General features: G+C 40.3%; 2 protein-coding genes across 19 annotated transcripts in view; both read left to right on the top strand.

Annotated features, from left to right (window-relative positions):
• The window catches only part of mef2aa (myocyte enhancer factor 2aa), a 63,329-nt gene extending 61,171 nt beyond the window's left edge, over window positions 1-2,158 (top strand). For all 12 annotated transcript variants that reach the window (XM_031293520.2, XM_031293529.2, XM_031293527.2 and 9 more), the window contains one exon: window positions 22-2,158. In XM_031293520.2, coding sequence (XP_031149380.1) covers window positions 22-358 — 337 coding nt within the window. In that variant the 3' untranslated portion in view covers window positions 359-2,158. The remainder of the gene's footprint in view (window positions 1-21) is intronic.
• Window positions 2,159-4,604: 2,446 nt separating this feature from the next.
• Window positions 4,605-17,311, top strand: part of mctp2a (multiple C2 domains, transmembrane 2a) — a 33,358-nt gene continuing 20,651 nt past the window's right edge. The window contains exons 1-16 of one of the 7 annotated variants that reach the window (XM_031293514.2): window positions 4,605-4,637; window positions 7,237-8,199; window positions 9,074-9,133; window positions 9,216-9,327; window positions 11,716-11,858; window positions 11,969-12,045; window positions 12,146-12,260; window positions 12,361-12,384; window positions 14,721-14,897; window positions 15,619-15,749; window positions 15,856-16,042; window positions 16,325-16,418; window positions 16,520-16,622; window positions 16,729-16,831; window positions 16,938-17,039; window positions 17,160-17,234. In XM_031293514.2, the coding sequence (XP_031149374.1) occupies window positions 7,249-8,199; window positions 9,074-9,133; window positions 9,216-9,327; window positions 11,716-11,858; window positions 11,969-12,045; window positions 12,146-12,260; window positions 12,361-12,384; window positions 14,721-14,897; window positions 15,619-15,749; window positions 15,856-16,042; window positions 16,325-16,418; window positions 16,520-16,622; window positions 16,729-16,831; window positions 16,938-17,039; window positions 17,160-17,234 (2,454 nt within the window). In that variant the 5' untranslated portion in view covers window positions 4,605-4,637; window positions 7,237-7,248. The other 6 variants (XM_036003319.1, XR_004897891.1, XM_031293513.2 and 3 more) reach the window with 6 other exon arrangements.

The following is a 17,311-nucleotide window of genomic DNA, read 5'->3' as shown; positions in this document are numbered from 1 at the left end:
TCATACTTATCTTCTCTGCAGTGGTGGAGGTCACCTACCTCAGGGCTCCAACCTCTCCATCAACACCAGCCAGAGCATAAACATCAAGTCCGAGCCCATTTCGCCGCCACGGGAGCGTGTCACCCCATCTGGCTTCCCCCCTCAGCAACCGCAGCAAGGGTCCAGCCGACAGGACGTTCTGGGACGTTCACCTGCAGACAGCCTCAGCTCCTCCTGTAGCTCTTACGACGGCAGCGATCGTGAGGACCACCGGCCAGACTTCCACTCCCCGCTGGGACTGGGCAGACCCCCTCCTGGCTCTGAGGACAGGGAGAGCCCCTCGGTCAAGCGCTTGCGCATGGACACATGGGTGACATAAAGAGCCCCTATCAAGCCTCCAGTCACCAGCCAGTCAGAGAGGGGGAGGGGTTAGACATGGAGATAAAAGAAAGAGCAAGGGTCCTTAGAGCTATCATTATTATACTATTATTCAACTCCATTTCAATTTGTAAGACTGAGTGGCAAATGTTATAAGACGGTCAGGACATATCAAAAGTAAATTCTCAAACTGACACAGTAAGAGTGAAAAAGTTAGCTGGACTGAATTATATGCACAAGCAGGTGGTATCAGGTACTTGGTGCAATTCAGATGAGGTTTGCAGAAGAAAGATGTTCAAAGGATATTGTTAAACAATAGGCGGTAGATTATTGTAGTCACTGGTCTAGTCAGACACTTACATGTAGTTGCTGTATTGCTGTTGTGCTCGCAAATTGCAAACAATCAGAGAAAGTCGTGTTGCTTTCAGGCTGAGGACCCTTACATATGATGTTCACTGCAAGAACTATCTTTTAAAATCATGCTGTAACCACACAAGACCTTTATCTCAAGTGGCCTCTTGTAATTTATTGATTCATTCGATCAGGAGATACAGAGAACACGGAGTTAATTAAGACTATACAGTAATTTTGATTACACAGTAAACAATTGCAACAGTTGAGACAACTTTAGTGAATAAATGAAACAATACTGTTGGAGGTAACAAACAAAATAGCAACAGACTTTATTGCAATAATGACATACGATTAATTTTATAATTTAAAAGAGTGGGATATATACATGTGCAATTAAGATAATGCGAACCTGTCCAGTTGAACTGGTGAGAAAATCAACATGTTCACATTTGTGTAACAGTTCATCAGTAATATAAGCCAAAGCTGTTCTTTTGTGTCGTTTTGTACAGTTGCTACGGTTTCCTAACAATTCACTCAAACGCACCATTTCTTTCATCATAGTTTTATTTTTATTGTGCTTTATTGCAAACAGTGTAAAGTCGTGTGAACCAGATCTTGAATCGATATCTAAAGCCATGAAAATTTGCTGTTCTGTTTGTTATAATTGATCATTTGAGCCAAACAGTTTCTTGTGTTGTGTAAATAGCGACTTTAATATATATCACCAGGGGGTGAGTACATACTGAAAGTACTGTATGACCACCGTTTTCAAGAAAAGTATATTTTTGTGGATTACAGCCAAGTTTACAAGAGTAGACCCTTAAAAAGTAGATCATTCACTGGTCAATATTTGCTATTTTGTTCATTTTACTGTAATCTCTTCTAAATTGAATTATCAACATAACCTCCCATGTGTTTTACTTCCAGATAGTCAATTTGTTTTCTCTCTCTTTATTAGTGATGACCTGTTATGTCCTGAAGACATTGTAATAACAATGCTGCAAGGTTGAGGTTACACTATTTTCAAATTTGTGAAGGATAGCCACAAGGCTAGGGGAAATAGGGTTTCTTCCCTCCTATTGTAGTTGTATACCAGCAGCTGCTGAATACACTGCCAGCATTCAAACCCAAGGTCCCAGCCCCATAATGAAGAATAATCTATTGTTATTGCATGTAGCTCAACTGAAAAGACATGCCAGCTCTCAAGCCCTTTCCACTATCCTGTTATTGGTTAATTGAATCACAGCATAAACGTGGTAGAAATGGCTGCTGAGCCTCACACAAAACTAATCGTGCCTCTGCTCATATGTGGTTGTAAATATCACAGTCAGTCATAATTATGTACAAAAATACTCATGTGTTTCCTTAATTGGCTCCAGACATTTTATCTTGTATCAATTCCCTATTACTAGTCAGACTACTATATGCCTAGGAACCTTAGGAGCCAGAAAAGTCAAAATCTGAAGGCGTTGAAGTCATGTGACGCGGAAAGTGTTGTGACGCTGTTATCACACCGTGCAGAGACAGAGGGGGGAAAAGGGGGCTGTGACTTTTTTTCTTCTCTATCATCACAGAAGCAAATAATTCAGCAGCTAATTTATTACAACAACGCAATGTCATTGTCAATGACTTCAATCTCACTGCTGGATTGCACACATTTGTATGAGATGTTTGCTGAAAGGCATCGCTCTGCATTCGCCGTGGCATATCTTGTGTGTGTTTCTGAGGTTTCTCCGCCCCATTATCAGCTCCATGGTAGTTTTCACTATACAACCGCAATGATCTATGCAGTTTTTGCTCCAATTCACACGACATAAATATATATATATATATATATATATATATATATATATATATATTCAGAATATGATGTCATTACAGGTGACATTTAGTCCACAAAGCATCAGGAAGAAGAGCATCTGAGGAGTGACTGTTATCCTGAAGTACTACAACTGGAGGTTGCTGGACTGCAAGTTACATATAAAACATTTTATGAAATTATTGATTTGAATACCCCGGGGCAATCTCTTCATGTTCATATACATTGGTCGATATACTTTACATAATGTATAGTAATCCATAATGTAATCCAGTTTAACACAGCAGGTGAAAATAGCAATAATAAATGACTACAACTAAAATAGTCTGCCTGTAATGGCAGCACCACCTCGTAGTTGAGCACATGCTTTAGCACTTGATAACATATCAGGGAATTTTGTAGTTTGTCTATCTATATGCACGGTTAGGAAATGCCTTATCCCAAAGAAAAATGATATATACCATTTTTATTTTATTTTCTCTCGGTTAAAAAGAAAAAGACAATGCAGATATTACTCAAACTTGACCAGACCTGCCTCTTCTCAGAAAAGACCCGCACAAGAACATGCACGGTGAATGCACTGTGATACACTTTGCTCTTTTGGTCCATGTCCAAATTGTGCACAACTGATGAATGTGAAAGGAAAGGGTAATCAATGAACCTTTGTAAAGGACTTTCTTCACTTTGCTGTGTAAAAGTACACTGCTTTGCTTCATGGCTTTTATAAACAGAACTACGTGTTTGGTATGTGTTTGTAGTTGATAGTTCACTTAACTAAAGAAGCTGTTTTCGGTTTGAATGCTCAGACCGTTTGGCGGCACAAGCTGGACTTTGTTGCCAATAATGAAATTATTTGTTTCAAAATCGAAAGAGATTTTAAGTTCATCTACATTTTCTTTCCCTTGAATGTGTTTTATTTTCATCATACAATAAATATTCAAGTGAACTTTTTATTAAACAATTAAGATACTATGCTAGATATTGTTGTACAAAATTTGTATCCTTCACAAAAGTACAAATATTGGCTTTCAATGTGTAATTTAGATTATCTCTCTTATTCTGTATAAAATGAAGTAAACAACTCTTACATAGAATTTGTTCTCCTGTGATGTCCCAAACAGTAGAAACTGTCAACTTTATTAAACACCTCAGTGTATGCTCAATCTGAACTCAATGTCTGTTCATCTTTGAAGTTTGCCTAGAATTTGCATTTTATTTACTGCATGCATCAGCTAGCCTACACTGCCATTGTCCATCACACAGTGTTAGAAACTGCAATATGGTGTTAAATATGTAAAAGTGGTAGTAGTACTAGGCTACTACAGTGTTAGAACTTTTCATTACAAGCAAAAGGCCTGCAAAATGTTACTAAAGTAAAAGTCAAAATGTAAAAAGTAAGAGTTCTCATTATGAGTGTATCAGATTATATTATTGGATTATTTACATGTAAGCATCTTTTTGATGTAGTTGGTCACGGTGGAGATCATTTTAACTCATATGGTTGGGTAGTTTCAGATGTTTTAAATGAACATCATGATCTGCAAAGTAATTATTAACTGTATATGATAAAATAATAATATTTACATCTAAACTATTAGTGTAGGTCTACTTAAAATATGAAGTACCATAAAATGGAAAAAGGCTACTTTTACTTTAGTACTTCAAAATTGTACTTACTACAGTGTTTGAGTAAATATATTTAGTTACTTTTCACCAATGGTGACAGCAGCACTTGTCTAAAGCTACAAGATATAGGCTTTTGTAATTTTGAAGCCTTTAGCTGATTCTGATAATAATTTGAAGACCGTTGAATCAGTATTTGAGCTTGTGTTTTTTTTTTTTAGCTTCTTTTTGGACTGCACATATGGATGCGTATACAGACCAAATGCAAGTACGATGGTCCGTGTTTCACAGGTGACATCTAGTGATATTTCCCTTTTAGAACAGTTTTGCAAGACGACTTCGTGTATGTCCACAATATCGCCAGCAGGAGGCACTCTAATATTATACAATGCATCAATACCAATGACAATCAACACAGAAGAGTACTGTACGTTGCTGTTGATATAATGGATGTGGTTGTGATACCTTGTTAGCTGAGGTAAAGGTAAGTTGGGAAACCACTAGTCTCGCATTGCCAGTAAAGCTAACGACTCCCAACAACTGGGGAGAATTTAATTGCCTTTACAGTGTCAAATCATAACAGACGTCTCAGGACACTATAGAGTAGCTAGGTCTTGGTCTAACCTTAGACCACACTATATAACGTTAGAACATTAGCTAAACCTAACCTTCAGGTGCTGTAAGCGTAGCTAACAGGTTATTTTAATGGTTTAACCTGTTAGCCGATCTTTCTAAAGAAAATAATGTGTTTTAAATATGAAAAGGGTAAGTTTAATCACTTAAAAAACAAAAAAAAATGTACGGCGAGTAACAGTAACTTATGGTAAAATGTGCATTAAATTCTAAGGTAAGAAACATTGTGAATGCTTATAAAATATATGCATTGCTAACTTATGCGAGCTAAATTATACCAAGTTAAAGCACTTTTGGTGTAAAAGTAGACTTTACGACTTACAGTTGTTTGCTGAAGTTCAATTTTGAATGCTGAATTGTATTTGCATTTTCTCCATTGTGGTATTACTAACCTAACGTTAGGCTACTCATATTTAAACTCAATAAAATTGAGTGGCAAAACATGCACTGTGAGACCAACAGGAGATTTAGGTTAGCTGACGACCTCAGTCTTTCATGGTTGTTTTCAGTGTAAATTAAGGCTTGCATGTGCATCACTCAGTATATTTGTCCCAAAGTGCATGTTCTTGGCTTCCTGTCCATCAGACCAACTGTGGTGCAGGCTGGCACAGGTCCAGTGTGCATGTGTAGAGTAACTATGCAGGGTTTGGGGCTTTTTGAGTTGTGTGAGAAGGAGGGCGACAGGCCACCTGCCATAGGGGCTTGCCCTGTTTGGATCCCCAGCCCTGCCTTTCAACCGGGAGCCAAGTTGAGGTTCTTTCATGTGGGCCTGATCTCCTTAAGACATCAGCAAATATTGAACAAGACTCAGTCCAGACTCAAACACATCTGTTGTCATATAGTCTCCACTGTTAGGCACAGACAATTGGAGAGAGAGTGTGAACACCAGTGGGTCTGTTGCATAAGCTTCGATGTGTGGACAGAAAGCTATAGTTTATACTTTGCAAACACAAATGCTAACTTTTGACGAGCTTAGGCTAAACCATGTTCCACTGTAAACAAATATGGGGCTGTGTGCAAGGAATATAGTTTGGTATGACAAGGCAGCCCACTGACTGCCAGATTTGGGCTGAAGATCGGAAATGAGATAAGACGAACAGATAGCCAACATTTAATATCCCTCAGTCATGTTGTAGAATCAATCAGCAGTATTTTGGGACCGTTTTGGACAGATAAGAAGGACAGTTGTATTTTAGAATTAGGATAGATTATGGAATTAAGTACTTTTCTCAAATACTTGGAGCTATAAGAGAATGCATATTAGAGGAAGTGTAATGCATGCAGAACTTCAAACAGACAAAAAGCCTCACAAATGCAAATACATATAATCAACAGTAAACAGACTGATAGGCATGCAATAAACAGGCTGTTGAACTTGCTGTACTGTGAGCTGAACTGTTTCATCATAGTTTTGGTGTTTCAGTGTCAATTTAATATCCTGCAACTGTGTCTTAATATACTTAATATTTGTTGTCAGATTTTCAGGTTTTTCTGATCCCACATAACTGAAGTCATACAGCTCCATCCATCACAAAAATACTTGGGTAGGAGTTGGGTTGGGTCAACACTCACAGCATTCTCATAGTCGTTGAAACTCACCTTGTGCGACTGGAATGGCTAGTTACACCCAGTCCAGCCTCTCCACCAATCGCTTGCCTTAAAAGTTGTCTTGAAGCAGGAAAGGGCACTAACTAGTATGTTGTGTTGCCTGCAACCCTTCCTCTTTGACATCATAGTTAGGATGGTTGAGTTGCCTCTGAAATTTACTGGTGCTCTCGGTGGAGACTGATTTGGTCTGTGGCTTTGTCAAGCTGTTCGGTGGAGGTCGACTGGACAGGTATAGTATCATGTTTTCGTTGTCTAAATTATAGTAGAACAATCCAGGAGGTAATGCCATGTAGAATTATTTAGGTAAAGTAGTTTATCGAGAAATGTTTGTGTCATCAGATATTAGGCCTTAGTATGATAATGACAATGTAGCCTGCCAACTACGTTTGGTTTTGCTGATTTAATGTAGTTATAGGTAGGCATTGTTTGTGTTTTATTACAACATGTTAAGGCAGAGAATTGGCCTAAGTACACATTCAGATAGCAGACAAACAATATAGCCTAGATGTCTTTACTTTTGTCTGTGTATTGTGAAAAATCCTCTGAAGTGCTTAATCTGCCACTGTGTTACTACTTTTTGACATACTGTATACAGTGCTTTTAAAATAATTTTTCGAGTCAGGTGTCATACAGGAAATCTAATGTACTAGGACACAATAGGAAAATATGATTTTAACCTTGATCAATGGCCAACTTGAATACATTGTAAATTTGGCCTTTGTAGTTGATATAATTTCCATGGACTGAGTCTACTGCAGATAGGACACCATGGTGCATTGTCTTAGGCCTGTACACATCTAACACAAGGGATCTTAATCTCACAGTTTTTTTTTATGTGAAAGTTATCACTCAAGATGGAGGACAAGAAAAAGAACTTCTTGGATAACTTCCGTCTCAAAACTAAGTTGGTCAACCTGAAGAAGCCAGGGAAGAAGGCTTTTGGAAAGCGTGGAAAGAAGCTGGCTCATCGGCGCAGTATTTCTGTACCAGACCTAAGGTTTGTGCCAGCTGAAGCATTTTCTACAGACAGTGCCACTCCTTCTGATGCCATCTCCTTCAGCAACTCCCGTGGTGAGAGTGATACTGATTCTGTTGCCAGTGGCTCCGTTGTTGATGGACTCCTTTTCACAGACAAACTGAACGATTCAATCCCAGAAAGTAGACTCAAAGTTCCCATAGATCGCACAGCTGCTGCTTTGAATAGAATAAGTTCACCAGCGGGGACACCGAGCCTTCATGAGGAAATTGAAAATATGATAAATCCAGGCTCACAGAAAAGGATGAACTTGACTCAAGAAGGCTTCTATGCACAGGCAGATAAAAGAGCCATGGGGAATGCACGTATATTTACTTTTGACCCTATTCCTAAACCAAGAAGTGTTTTTACCAATGCACTTCCACCAAGACCAGACATTGTAGGGAGAGAGAATCTCTCTGGTGAAGACACCCCAGCAGCCATAGTGCCTTCAGGTGCTGTTGCTGCAGTATTGGCAAGAGCAAGCTCAATGGGAGAACAAGTGAAGCCTTACACAGAAAAGAGGACCACAGCATTTGAGTATAGAGAGTCATCATCTGAAAAAGGAACTCCGCCAGCAACCAGAGCAAATGCTCAGGGTACTCCTTTGGAGAGTGCAGATGGTACCTCTTCACCTCCTTCCTGTGGCAGTCCCAGTGAGGAGCGAGTCAACATGCCCTGGACGACAGACTCGGAGGATCTTGACCGAGAACTTTGCTCTTACGTTTTGACGGAAGAGGCTCTGCTAGAAGAAGCCCAGCCTGAGGAGGAGCTAGAAGAAACGACAGAGGTCAGTTTCATTACAAGTGTATTTTACTACAATGTATAATAAGACAATGCTATTCATATTTGAAGTCTGCAGGTAATGTATGTTATTTTAAATTTGTATTCAGATGTCAAATTAGTGATTTCCTTTCACAGGGATAAATCAAACAGATGGAAATCCAAACTAATCCAGTCTTGTGCATATACTGTACATTCACTGTTAGAGCCCCTAGTGTTGTAGAAACTTAGAAGTACTAATTGGATAAAAGTATGCAAGCTCCAGTGCTCTAGTCAATAGCATGTTATATATTCTCACATCTGTCATATTTACATTTACATACTTTTATTTCCCTTTCAAATAGTGTGGTTTGGTTTTTCACACACTTCAGCTGTTATGTTGAGAGTTATCTTCAGCCTCTTATATGGTGAATGCCATGAAATCGATATTCCTTTTCTAAACCTGAGCTTAGGTTTGTGGTTTTATTACACTTAATCCCTATAGCACTGACATATAGACATAGTGTATATTCTATATCCCATTGTGATGGTAACTATTCGTTCTACTGGTGCTACATATCAAAAAGATCCTCTGATGGTTGGTGTTAAATGTAAAGTGACCACATGGGATTTGACTTTATACAGCCCTTGGGTATAGCTGAAACTAAAACCATTGTGTCCTCTATTGTTGAGATGCTTCCCAGTAGAAAACCTGTGTTACTAGTTAGAGACACAATGTACCGTGGAGTGCTCAACAAAAAGTACACAAAAAGACTGATGATATCTCACTATTTTTTTATTAAAGCCGTACACACACATAGACATATCAGCTTGACTGTACTATATTAAGTTTTTGCATTCTGATCGTTCATAAAATGTCATTACAACCTTTTTCTATGTAGGTGTCCAGTGGACCGAATTATTTCTTTGACGAAAACATGCAAGATCCTCTAGAAAACTCTGTGAGTACTCCCTGGACTGCCCATTGAAGTAAGCCAAGCATCTGGTATGAGAATGCATATAAATGTGAATGGTTCTCCACAGCAGTTTATGACAGCAGGGGCTGACGTCCAAGCACTTGACCCATCCCAGAGATACCTCCTGAACATCAACCTAAAGCAGGGAAGGAACCTGGTCATCCGAGACAAGCGCTCCGGTAGGTCAACACCCTGCAGGTGATCCATAATAATATACTAACTCTTTATAACATCAAACGGTTCTTTTAAATGTGATGAAAAAAAATAAAAATAAAACTTGGTCGGATCAGTACAGATCAAGAGATTCCCTATCAGATTTCTTTTATATCCTATAAGAATGCAGTTCCTTGTGTGTCGGCTTTTGGCCACAGTGAGCCCTCTATGAAACACTGCACATACATATGGTGTGTATACATCTTGTTAATCTTGTTGTGTTCATAAACCAGTCAGACAGTGAAACGTTTTGAATGGGAAATGTTTCTTTGTGTAAGACGGGCTGTGTTCAGTTAATGCATGTGTTTACTAGTGAGGATGACGTGTCTTGTCAAGTGGTGCAAAAACACTAGAGAAGTATGCAGTCAGACCAGTATGACAAAAAACAGACTGGGATAAAGAAATCATGTTGTGTCCTGAGAACACATGATTTGTACATTAAACCGCTGGTATTGCAACTTTTTCTATTTTGAAATGGTATTCCAGGTGTTATGGTAGTGGATTCTTTGCTAAATTTAATTGACAATCAGATGGTCATAATTCTTCCCCTCATGGCTCATGGGCGTTCTCAAAACAAAGCCTGGGACTTGTATTTTTTAAAGAGGAAGAGTCATATCACAAATCACAAATTACCATGTATTAAAAGATTTTTACAGGCCACACCATTTTTTATTTTAAATTATTTTGTTGATGTCTTTAGGTTTGATGTTGGAAATGAGTGTTTTGATTTTCTATGGGAGCATTAAACTTGTATGATATTTTGATAATCCTTTAGATGCTTACATTAGATCTATGAAAGAGAAGGGCATAGGGACACAATTGTGTAATATAAATTGCCACTCATCTTGACTCCTCCCTGATGCCCAGGCCCAGTAGAGTTTGCTTACGGAGAGCAATGACCTCAGGTGGCCAGAAGAGGAAATACAGCATGAGAAAATTCATGTGTGGTCTTTATAAGTGTGGCTATTTACTGACACATTTATTGGCATTTTTTTGTACTTTAGTTAGTTTTACTTTAAGTGAAAATGATAGCTAAAACTGGCCATTTCAGATTAATAGGTGCATTCCATAATGAATGACAATGACAACTGATATGACAGTATTTCAAAGCTACATCAATCTTATGTATTTGAAAATGCTATGCTGTGGTTTTAACCACTATTATATATTGCTGCCCCCGCGACCCAACCCCGGATAAGCGGATAAAGATGGATGGATGGATATATTGTTGTAGCTCCCGTAGCTTTGGGAAATCACCTTACAGCGAAATAGTGAAAGGACTTCCTTCTTGGAATGATGCTTAACTGTTTTTTTGTGCCTGGTGGCAGAAGACCCTCCAAGCCCAGTGCCCTACTCCCTGCTAGTTGAGACCTTACTTTCCCTGACAAGATGGCACCATGATGATGCAATCCCCACACGCCCCCTGTCTCTCCACTGTTTGCCCAACAATCAACACCGTGCCAAAGGCTCACCAATGGCATACATTGTCATTACATATTCTGAAAGGACCCACGCCACCAGCCCCCACTCCTTGGTTTTTGTTCTCCCCTTTTTCCCATTAATTTCCATCGTCACCGTTCTCAGTCATGCCAGAGCTTTTCTCCTTGCTAGCTGCCACATTCTCCTCCTGTCAAGTTGCCTGGAGGTTTCCCTGTCACAGGCTGGCAGGGTGGAGCTGCTGTGGGTCCTGCCTTCCTTTGCGAGATGTTCATTTGGAGTGGGGAGCTGACAGGCCTGACAGCCCATCCCCACAGGGCCTTTGTCATGTGATTCAAGCCTCCCTGCAGGCTCTCTCAAGCACCCCTTTATCCCCTATACAAATGAAGGCATGGGACTGGCTTTCATTTTTTGGCCAATCTGCATGCAATCGCAGAAACAAAGAAGTCCCATACCCCCACCCCACTCGCAGACAGACTTTCTTAACAGGCTTGGGAGATTAACACTGGTTGCTTCTAGATTTTGGTTTATGGTTGCCTCATGCTGGCGAGTGTTTCTACTCTTTCACAATTAAACAGCTACATCCCTCTGTTTTTGCTATGTGTGGGGTGCACCTCCTCCTCACATATTTCAGTCTCTCACAAAACCAGTATGGGGGAAGGGTGTGTATATATGTGTGTGTGTGTGTGTGTGTGTGTGTGTGTGTGTGTGTGTGTGTGTGTGTGTGTGTGTGGTCATGTGTGTGTTTTCATACACAATGTAGATTTTTACAGGTGACTATGTTCCACACAAAGTAAACATAGTTTGCATGGAATTACTCACTTTCACCATAGATTGCTATGTAAACCATGTCACTTAACACTTGAAGGTATTTACCACCATCTTTCTGATTTGCTCTTTCTTGTATTTAATTTTAGGGACCATTGATCCTTATGTGAAGTTCAAACTTGAAGGAAAACAGTTTTATAAATGCAAAGTGGTTTATAAAAGCCTGAATCCACGGTGGAATGAGTCCTTCTCCCATCCTCTTCGAGATAGAGAGCATGTCGTGGAAGTTCGGGTAGGCGTTGTTTGAATAGAAGTGCACTATTTTACAATGTAAGAGTTGTCTTGTATCAGAGCACACAATTTCTATTAATAATCTTAATTATGTTTCCAATATTGTTGCAGGTCTACGATAAAAATCGGACCGCTGATGAGTTCATGGGTTCCAGCACTATTTCCCTAAAGCATCTTCAATTGTACAAGTGAGGGATACATTTTAATATTATGTTTTAGGGAATATATTATCATAAGGATATCCATAAGTGGTCATCAGTTCATCATGTCCTTTCTGTATCTACACAGAACCTATGAAATGGAGTTGCTTCTTGATGATCCAAAAAGTAAAGAAGATAACATGGGAGTTATTCTTGTTGATGTCTGCTTAATGTTTAGAGATGCCACCATCAAAAGAAGCCCTGTAAGAATATTTCTGATATAAGAAGTATTTGTTGATGCAGTTCTCTGTCCCCAGTCTTCCCTGAATTGTCTTTTATCATGTATTTTTTTTCTTTCCATAGAGATGGCGACCAAGGAAGAATAAGGTATGGATTTGTATACCATTACATTTACTATTTTAACATAACTTAATCAATTCCAAATATCCAGAATGCCATCCTGAGTTCAACTTTGTCGTGTACATGGTAGTGCTCAGGGTTACCCTGATCTAAAGCACTAGGGGGCAGTAGCTGACTGTACTATGGTGCAACAAAGAATGAGGTGTATGCTCTGGACTCAGGCTTTTGTGTGTAACCTTGGTTTCAGCACAGCCTATTTCTTTTGTGGTTTTATAGTGAACATTTTTTGCAATGCTTATTATTATCAGTGGTAGCATTTGCTGTGAAAAAATATGGCACAATATTACATTCTGATCAAAACCAAAATAATTTTGACTGAATACATTGTCATGAAAGAGCCCTTAAATGAATATTATAGAGCAGTTTTTGGTTTTGTAGTAAACAAAGTTCCAGCTCATCTCAAGTGGTTTTCAATATATTGCAGCTGTAATTAGATTCAGAGTGAAATAGGAGGGTTGCTGTTTGGGACTCACACTGCAGCGAGTGGGTTTATATTCACACCTATGTAGTCACTACATCTGCCACTGTTCAGTCTCTTGATGGTCCAGTAGACAATCTCAATTTGAAATTAGATGACAAAGGAATGAAGCCATTTTCATACACATTGTAGGTTATCCGTTACAGATGGTTAAAGATACTCAAAGGGAGACAGAAATGTGTGATGGGACTCTTCACAATGTTCTGCTGCCTAAATCACAGTGCTAATTTAACAATGTAACAATGCCATTTTTTTTCCCCATTTCATTTTTGACAAACGTACAATATCTTATTGCATTTAACACCTATCCTGGAAGTGCTGAATACCCAGCTCTTACAGCTTCACTCCCCCTCTTCCAGAACATCGTTTTCTCCCTCTGTGTTACCACCACAGAGACAGGGAATGGCAAGTGCCTAAGTAAAACTCTGCTGTGTGATAGTGTTTCAAACAGGAGGGGGGCGTATGGGAGAAGTGGGAGAGGGGCTCTGCTGTTCGAGGCATGTTGCCAGTGTGGGATGCCTAAGATCTGCAATGCTGATAATTCCCAGGCATAGCGGGCAATAACCCAGATGTTAGGATGTAATATCACAGCTGTGGATGGACAGCGCTGAGGTACCAGCCAAATGGACCTGGGTCTGAGCTCATCGTGCTTGTCCCCATGCTGTCCAACCATATGGAAGCAATCGCACAGCCCTTTTAGGACCAGGAATAGATTCTCTTTAGGGGCCACTTACAGTTAAGTGGAATTGTTTTATTGGCCGCTGAGATAGAAATGTGTCCAAGATAAACACTTGGGATGACTTGGCTGAGGCCTGTTTTATATCGCTCCTCCACTCCCTCTGTTCCTCTTCTTTTGAAAGGGCTGATATTTATAGGGCTGTGCCTGTGGTATTCCATGTTAATTCAGGTCCCTGAGATATGCTTTGATCCCCTCCGGATTGGGTGGCAATGTGGGTTGTGACCCCGTAGTGAAGAGGAGGGGCCGGAGTGGCAGGGGAGTTGTAGTGGGGCTGTTTGAAGCAGCGTCGCTGGGGCAGTCGAAAGAGCTGGGCAATCAAAGAGGCTAGAGCAGATTACGGGCATGCTCTTTAATTACAGTCAGCCCTACACAACCTCTCTGCTGTTTGTTTTTACAGCCCTGGCCTATCACCGCATGGCCTCAAGGGAACTCTAAGATGGAAACATATCAAGGCCTCTCTCTCTCAGTCTCTCTGTGAGACACGGCAGGAGAAGTGGATTATTTGCTTTGCTTGTCCTTGATTTCTAAAGAATCCTCGAATGCACAACATCTATGTTAGTACCCTCGATTCATTTAAGTAGAAAGTATTGGTTATTTTGCTGGTTAAATAGATATTGGATGAATTTGCCAACATGCAGTAAACTGGTGCTGGCCATACATACTGCATGTATGCATAATTTGCTGATGAGAGAGCTGTGCGGTTTGCATCATTACTCACTGCTGCCTGCTGTCTCTTGTGCAGTATGCCAAGTGTCCTGCCTCCCCACACTCAGTCTGGAAGCCAGTGATGAGTGGGACTGTCACAGCCAGGGACATCTGGCTTCTCGCTGACGTCCCTCTCTTCCTCGCTCTCCAGGAACCTCCATGGTGTGGCTTACCTGTCAGTAGAGATGTGCTAATGTGCTCCAACAGAGATGTGCTGTATAGTGTGGACCTTTGTCCTACTTTCACGCACTCTGTGAACATGATGAGGTGCCAGGCTGAGGCAGGAGCAGGAAAACATTGGGGAGAGCACAGAGCTTCCACACATGGAGCCTTAAAAAAAAATAAAAACTGTCACTGTCTGTGTGTATCTTTGCCCTGCAGCAGAACCAGGCCGCACTATCCACACGGCCAGCTGAGACACAGAGGAATCAGCTGAAGAACCAGATGTGGACTGGGGTGCTTGGTATCACCTTGGTGGAGGGACAGGACCTGCCACAGCATGGCCGTGGGGACATTTACGTGCGCTTTCGCCTTGGTGATCAGAAGTACAAGAGCAAGGTTGGACTTGCTTTTTTAAAAGTCTTTCTCTTTTCCCACTTCTCCTACACTCACTTTTCTCATGTACTCTGTCTTTTTAATGTCTGCTCTTTATACTTCAAGTCTTTCTTCCCAGCCCCTATTTCTTACTTCCCCCGCTTCTCTCACAGCAGGTGCCTGTCAGTGACTCACCTCCACCTTGGCTCACTGGGCCATGGCAGAGGCAGCTCATTAGACTGGGCAAGGCTGCCACTCACTTTTCCCTGTGCTTCGGGTGCTGGGCTTCATTGCCTTCATTTGCATACCCAGCATGCCCTGTTCATCTACCTGTACTTGTTGGCCTCCCCCCTGATGATTCCATGGTGCACTTGTCTTGTGTTGTCGTGTCATTTCTTTGTAAACCTCTCTGCTTTCCTCTCTGCTTGTTTGTTTGTTGGACAAAGCTGATTCTAATTGGAAGCTGTCAGTGTTTACAATCCCAGAGTGGCTACTGAGGTGTACACATACAAGCACACACAAATAGAGGCACATACACACAACACACCTCTTTTTCTCCTCTCCTGCCTCGTTCTGGTTGGACTGAATAAAGACTTTATCCATGTCATGCAGGTGCTGCTCAGTCTGATAATGCATTATACCTGACATTGCGTCAAAGTGTGTGTGTGTGTGTGTGTGTGTGTGTGTGTGTGTGTGTGTGTTTCCATGTTACTGTATGTGCTGAATCTGTCTTTTCTGCCCTCAGAACCTTTGCATTCAGGCCAATCCCCAGTGGAGAGAGCAGTTTGACTTCAATCAGTTTGAAGATAACCAGGAACCTCTGCAGGTGGAGGTGTACTCAAAGAGAGGAAGGAAGTGTGAGGAATCATGGGGGTTGTGAGTATTTCCTAGTGGGTAGTGTTAATTTTGCTCACATTGGCTCCCCCACAGAATGAGTTGGCCTTATGTGTTTCAATGGAACTATTTTCCTTTTCTCTCTCAGGTTTGAGATTGACCTATCGAGACTTCCACTTAATGAGAGGCAGCTCTACACTCATGTGCTGGACCCAGGAAAGGGCAGGCTGGTGTTTCTGGTCACCCTGAGACCCTGCTGGGGAGTCTCCATCTCTGACATTGAAACAGCTGCCTTGGAGAACCCTGATGAGAGAGACACAGTAGTGGATAGATTTGTAAGTTATTTCTTGTTATGGATTATTTTTTTATCTAAAAAGAGAGTCCACACATATTGGTATAACATCCTGCTGCCATTTAGAGTTTAGTCATGTCAGCTGATTCAGTAAGAAATACAAATATGTTGTATGGATTTTATCAAGTGCTGGTGGGCACATTTTCAATAACATGAATATAATTCTGTTACTTGCCAGGTGTTAAGAATCCAATTTCATGTGCTGCATTTATTAACGATGCTCAGAAAAGGTGTTTTGAATAAGATGTTTTTAATTTTTTTTCAGAGCTTAAAGAACTCACACAAGTGTGTGGGGGAGGTTGGCTTACTTCAGGTCAAAGTTGTAAAGGCAAATGATCTTCCTGCCACAGACCTCAATGGTAATTCATAACAACAATTTACTTCTCTGTTTTCTATCCTCATGGTCATGGCTTTTTTTTTTAATTTACATTAAATAATAACATGTCTTTATCATTTGTAGGAAAAAGCAACCCTTTCTGTGTTGTTGAGCTCGGTAACAGCAAACTTCAAACTCACACAATCTACAAGACCCTCAATCCGGATTGGAACAAAGCCTTTACGTTGTAAGTAAGACATCTAGGGAAAAAAAACAGGACAGCTGTCTTATTCTGTTGTGTATTGTTGTATATTTTTATGTGAATAACATGTTTCTTAACTCTTATATTACAGCCCAATAAAGGACATTCATGATGTGATAGAGTTAACTGTCCTTGATGAAAATGGAGACAAAGCCCCAAACTTTTTGGGGAAATTAGCAATTCCATTACTTACTGTAAGTTTGTATATGATCAGCAACTACATTACTACTGTGACAGGCTTTAGCGTGTCTTACATATTAATATCTGATATACAAAATATGTATTTATTAATTCTTAAAGGTTCAGAATGGGCAGGAGATATGTTTGTTCTTGAAGAAAGAAGACTTGGGAGGTACATCAAAAGGAACCATCACACTCGTGCTGGAGGTTATCTATAACAAAGTAAGGATCAAACTAAACATGTTTAAGCTTGTTCAAAATGTGATAATGATCCATATCATATAGCGGGAAATAAAAAAGTAGTTAAACTGCAGTGATTATTTTGTTCTTTTTGTGTCCCAGGTCAGAGCTGGAATCAGAACCTTTCAACCGAAAGAGACAACATTAATGGAGGAAAACGTGAAGTTCTCCAAAAAGGTTATCGCTGTTGATGTTTTTATCAGATGGAATAAAAAAAATTGCCAGTATGTTACCCTCACATCCCAATAATATAG

Source organism: Sander lucioperca, chromosome 7 (genome assembly GCF_008315115.2).
Source record: "Sander lucioperca isolate FBNREF2018 chromosome 7, SLUC_FBN_1.2, whole genome shotgun sequence".
In the NCBI taxonomy this organism is placed as follows: Eukaryota; Metazoa; Chordata; class Actinopteri; order Perciformes; family Percidae; genus Sander; species Sander lucioperca.
This window is presented reverse-complemented; position numbering and strand designations above follow the sequence as displayed.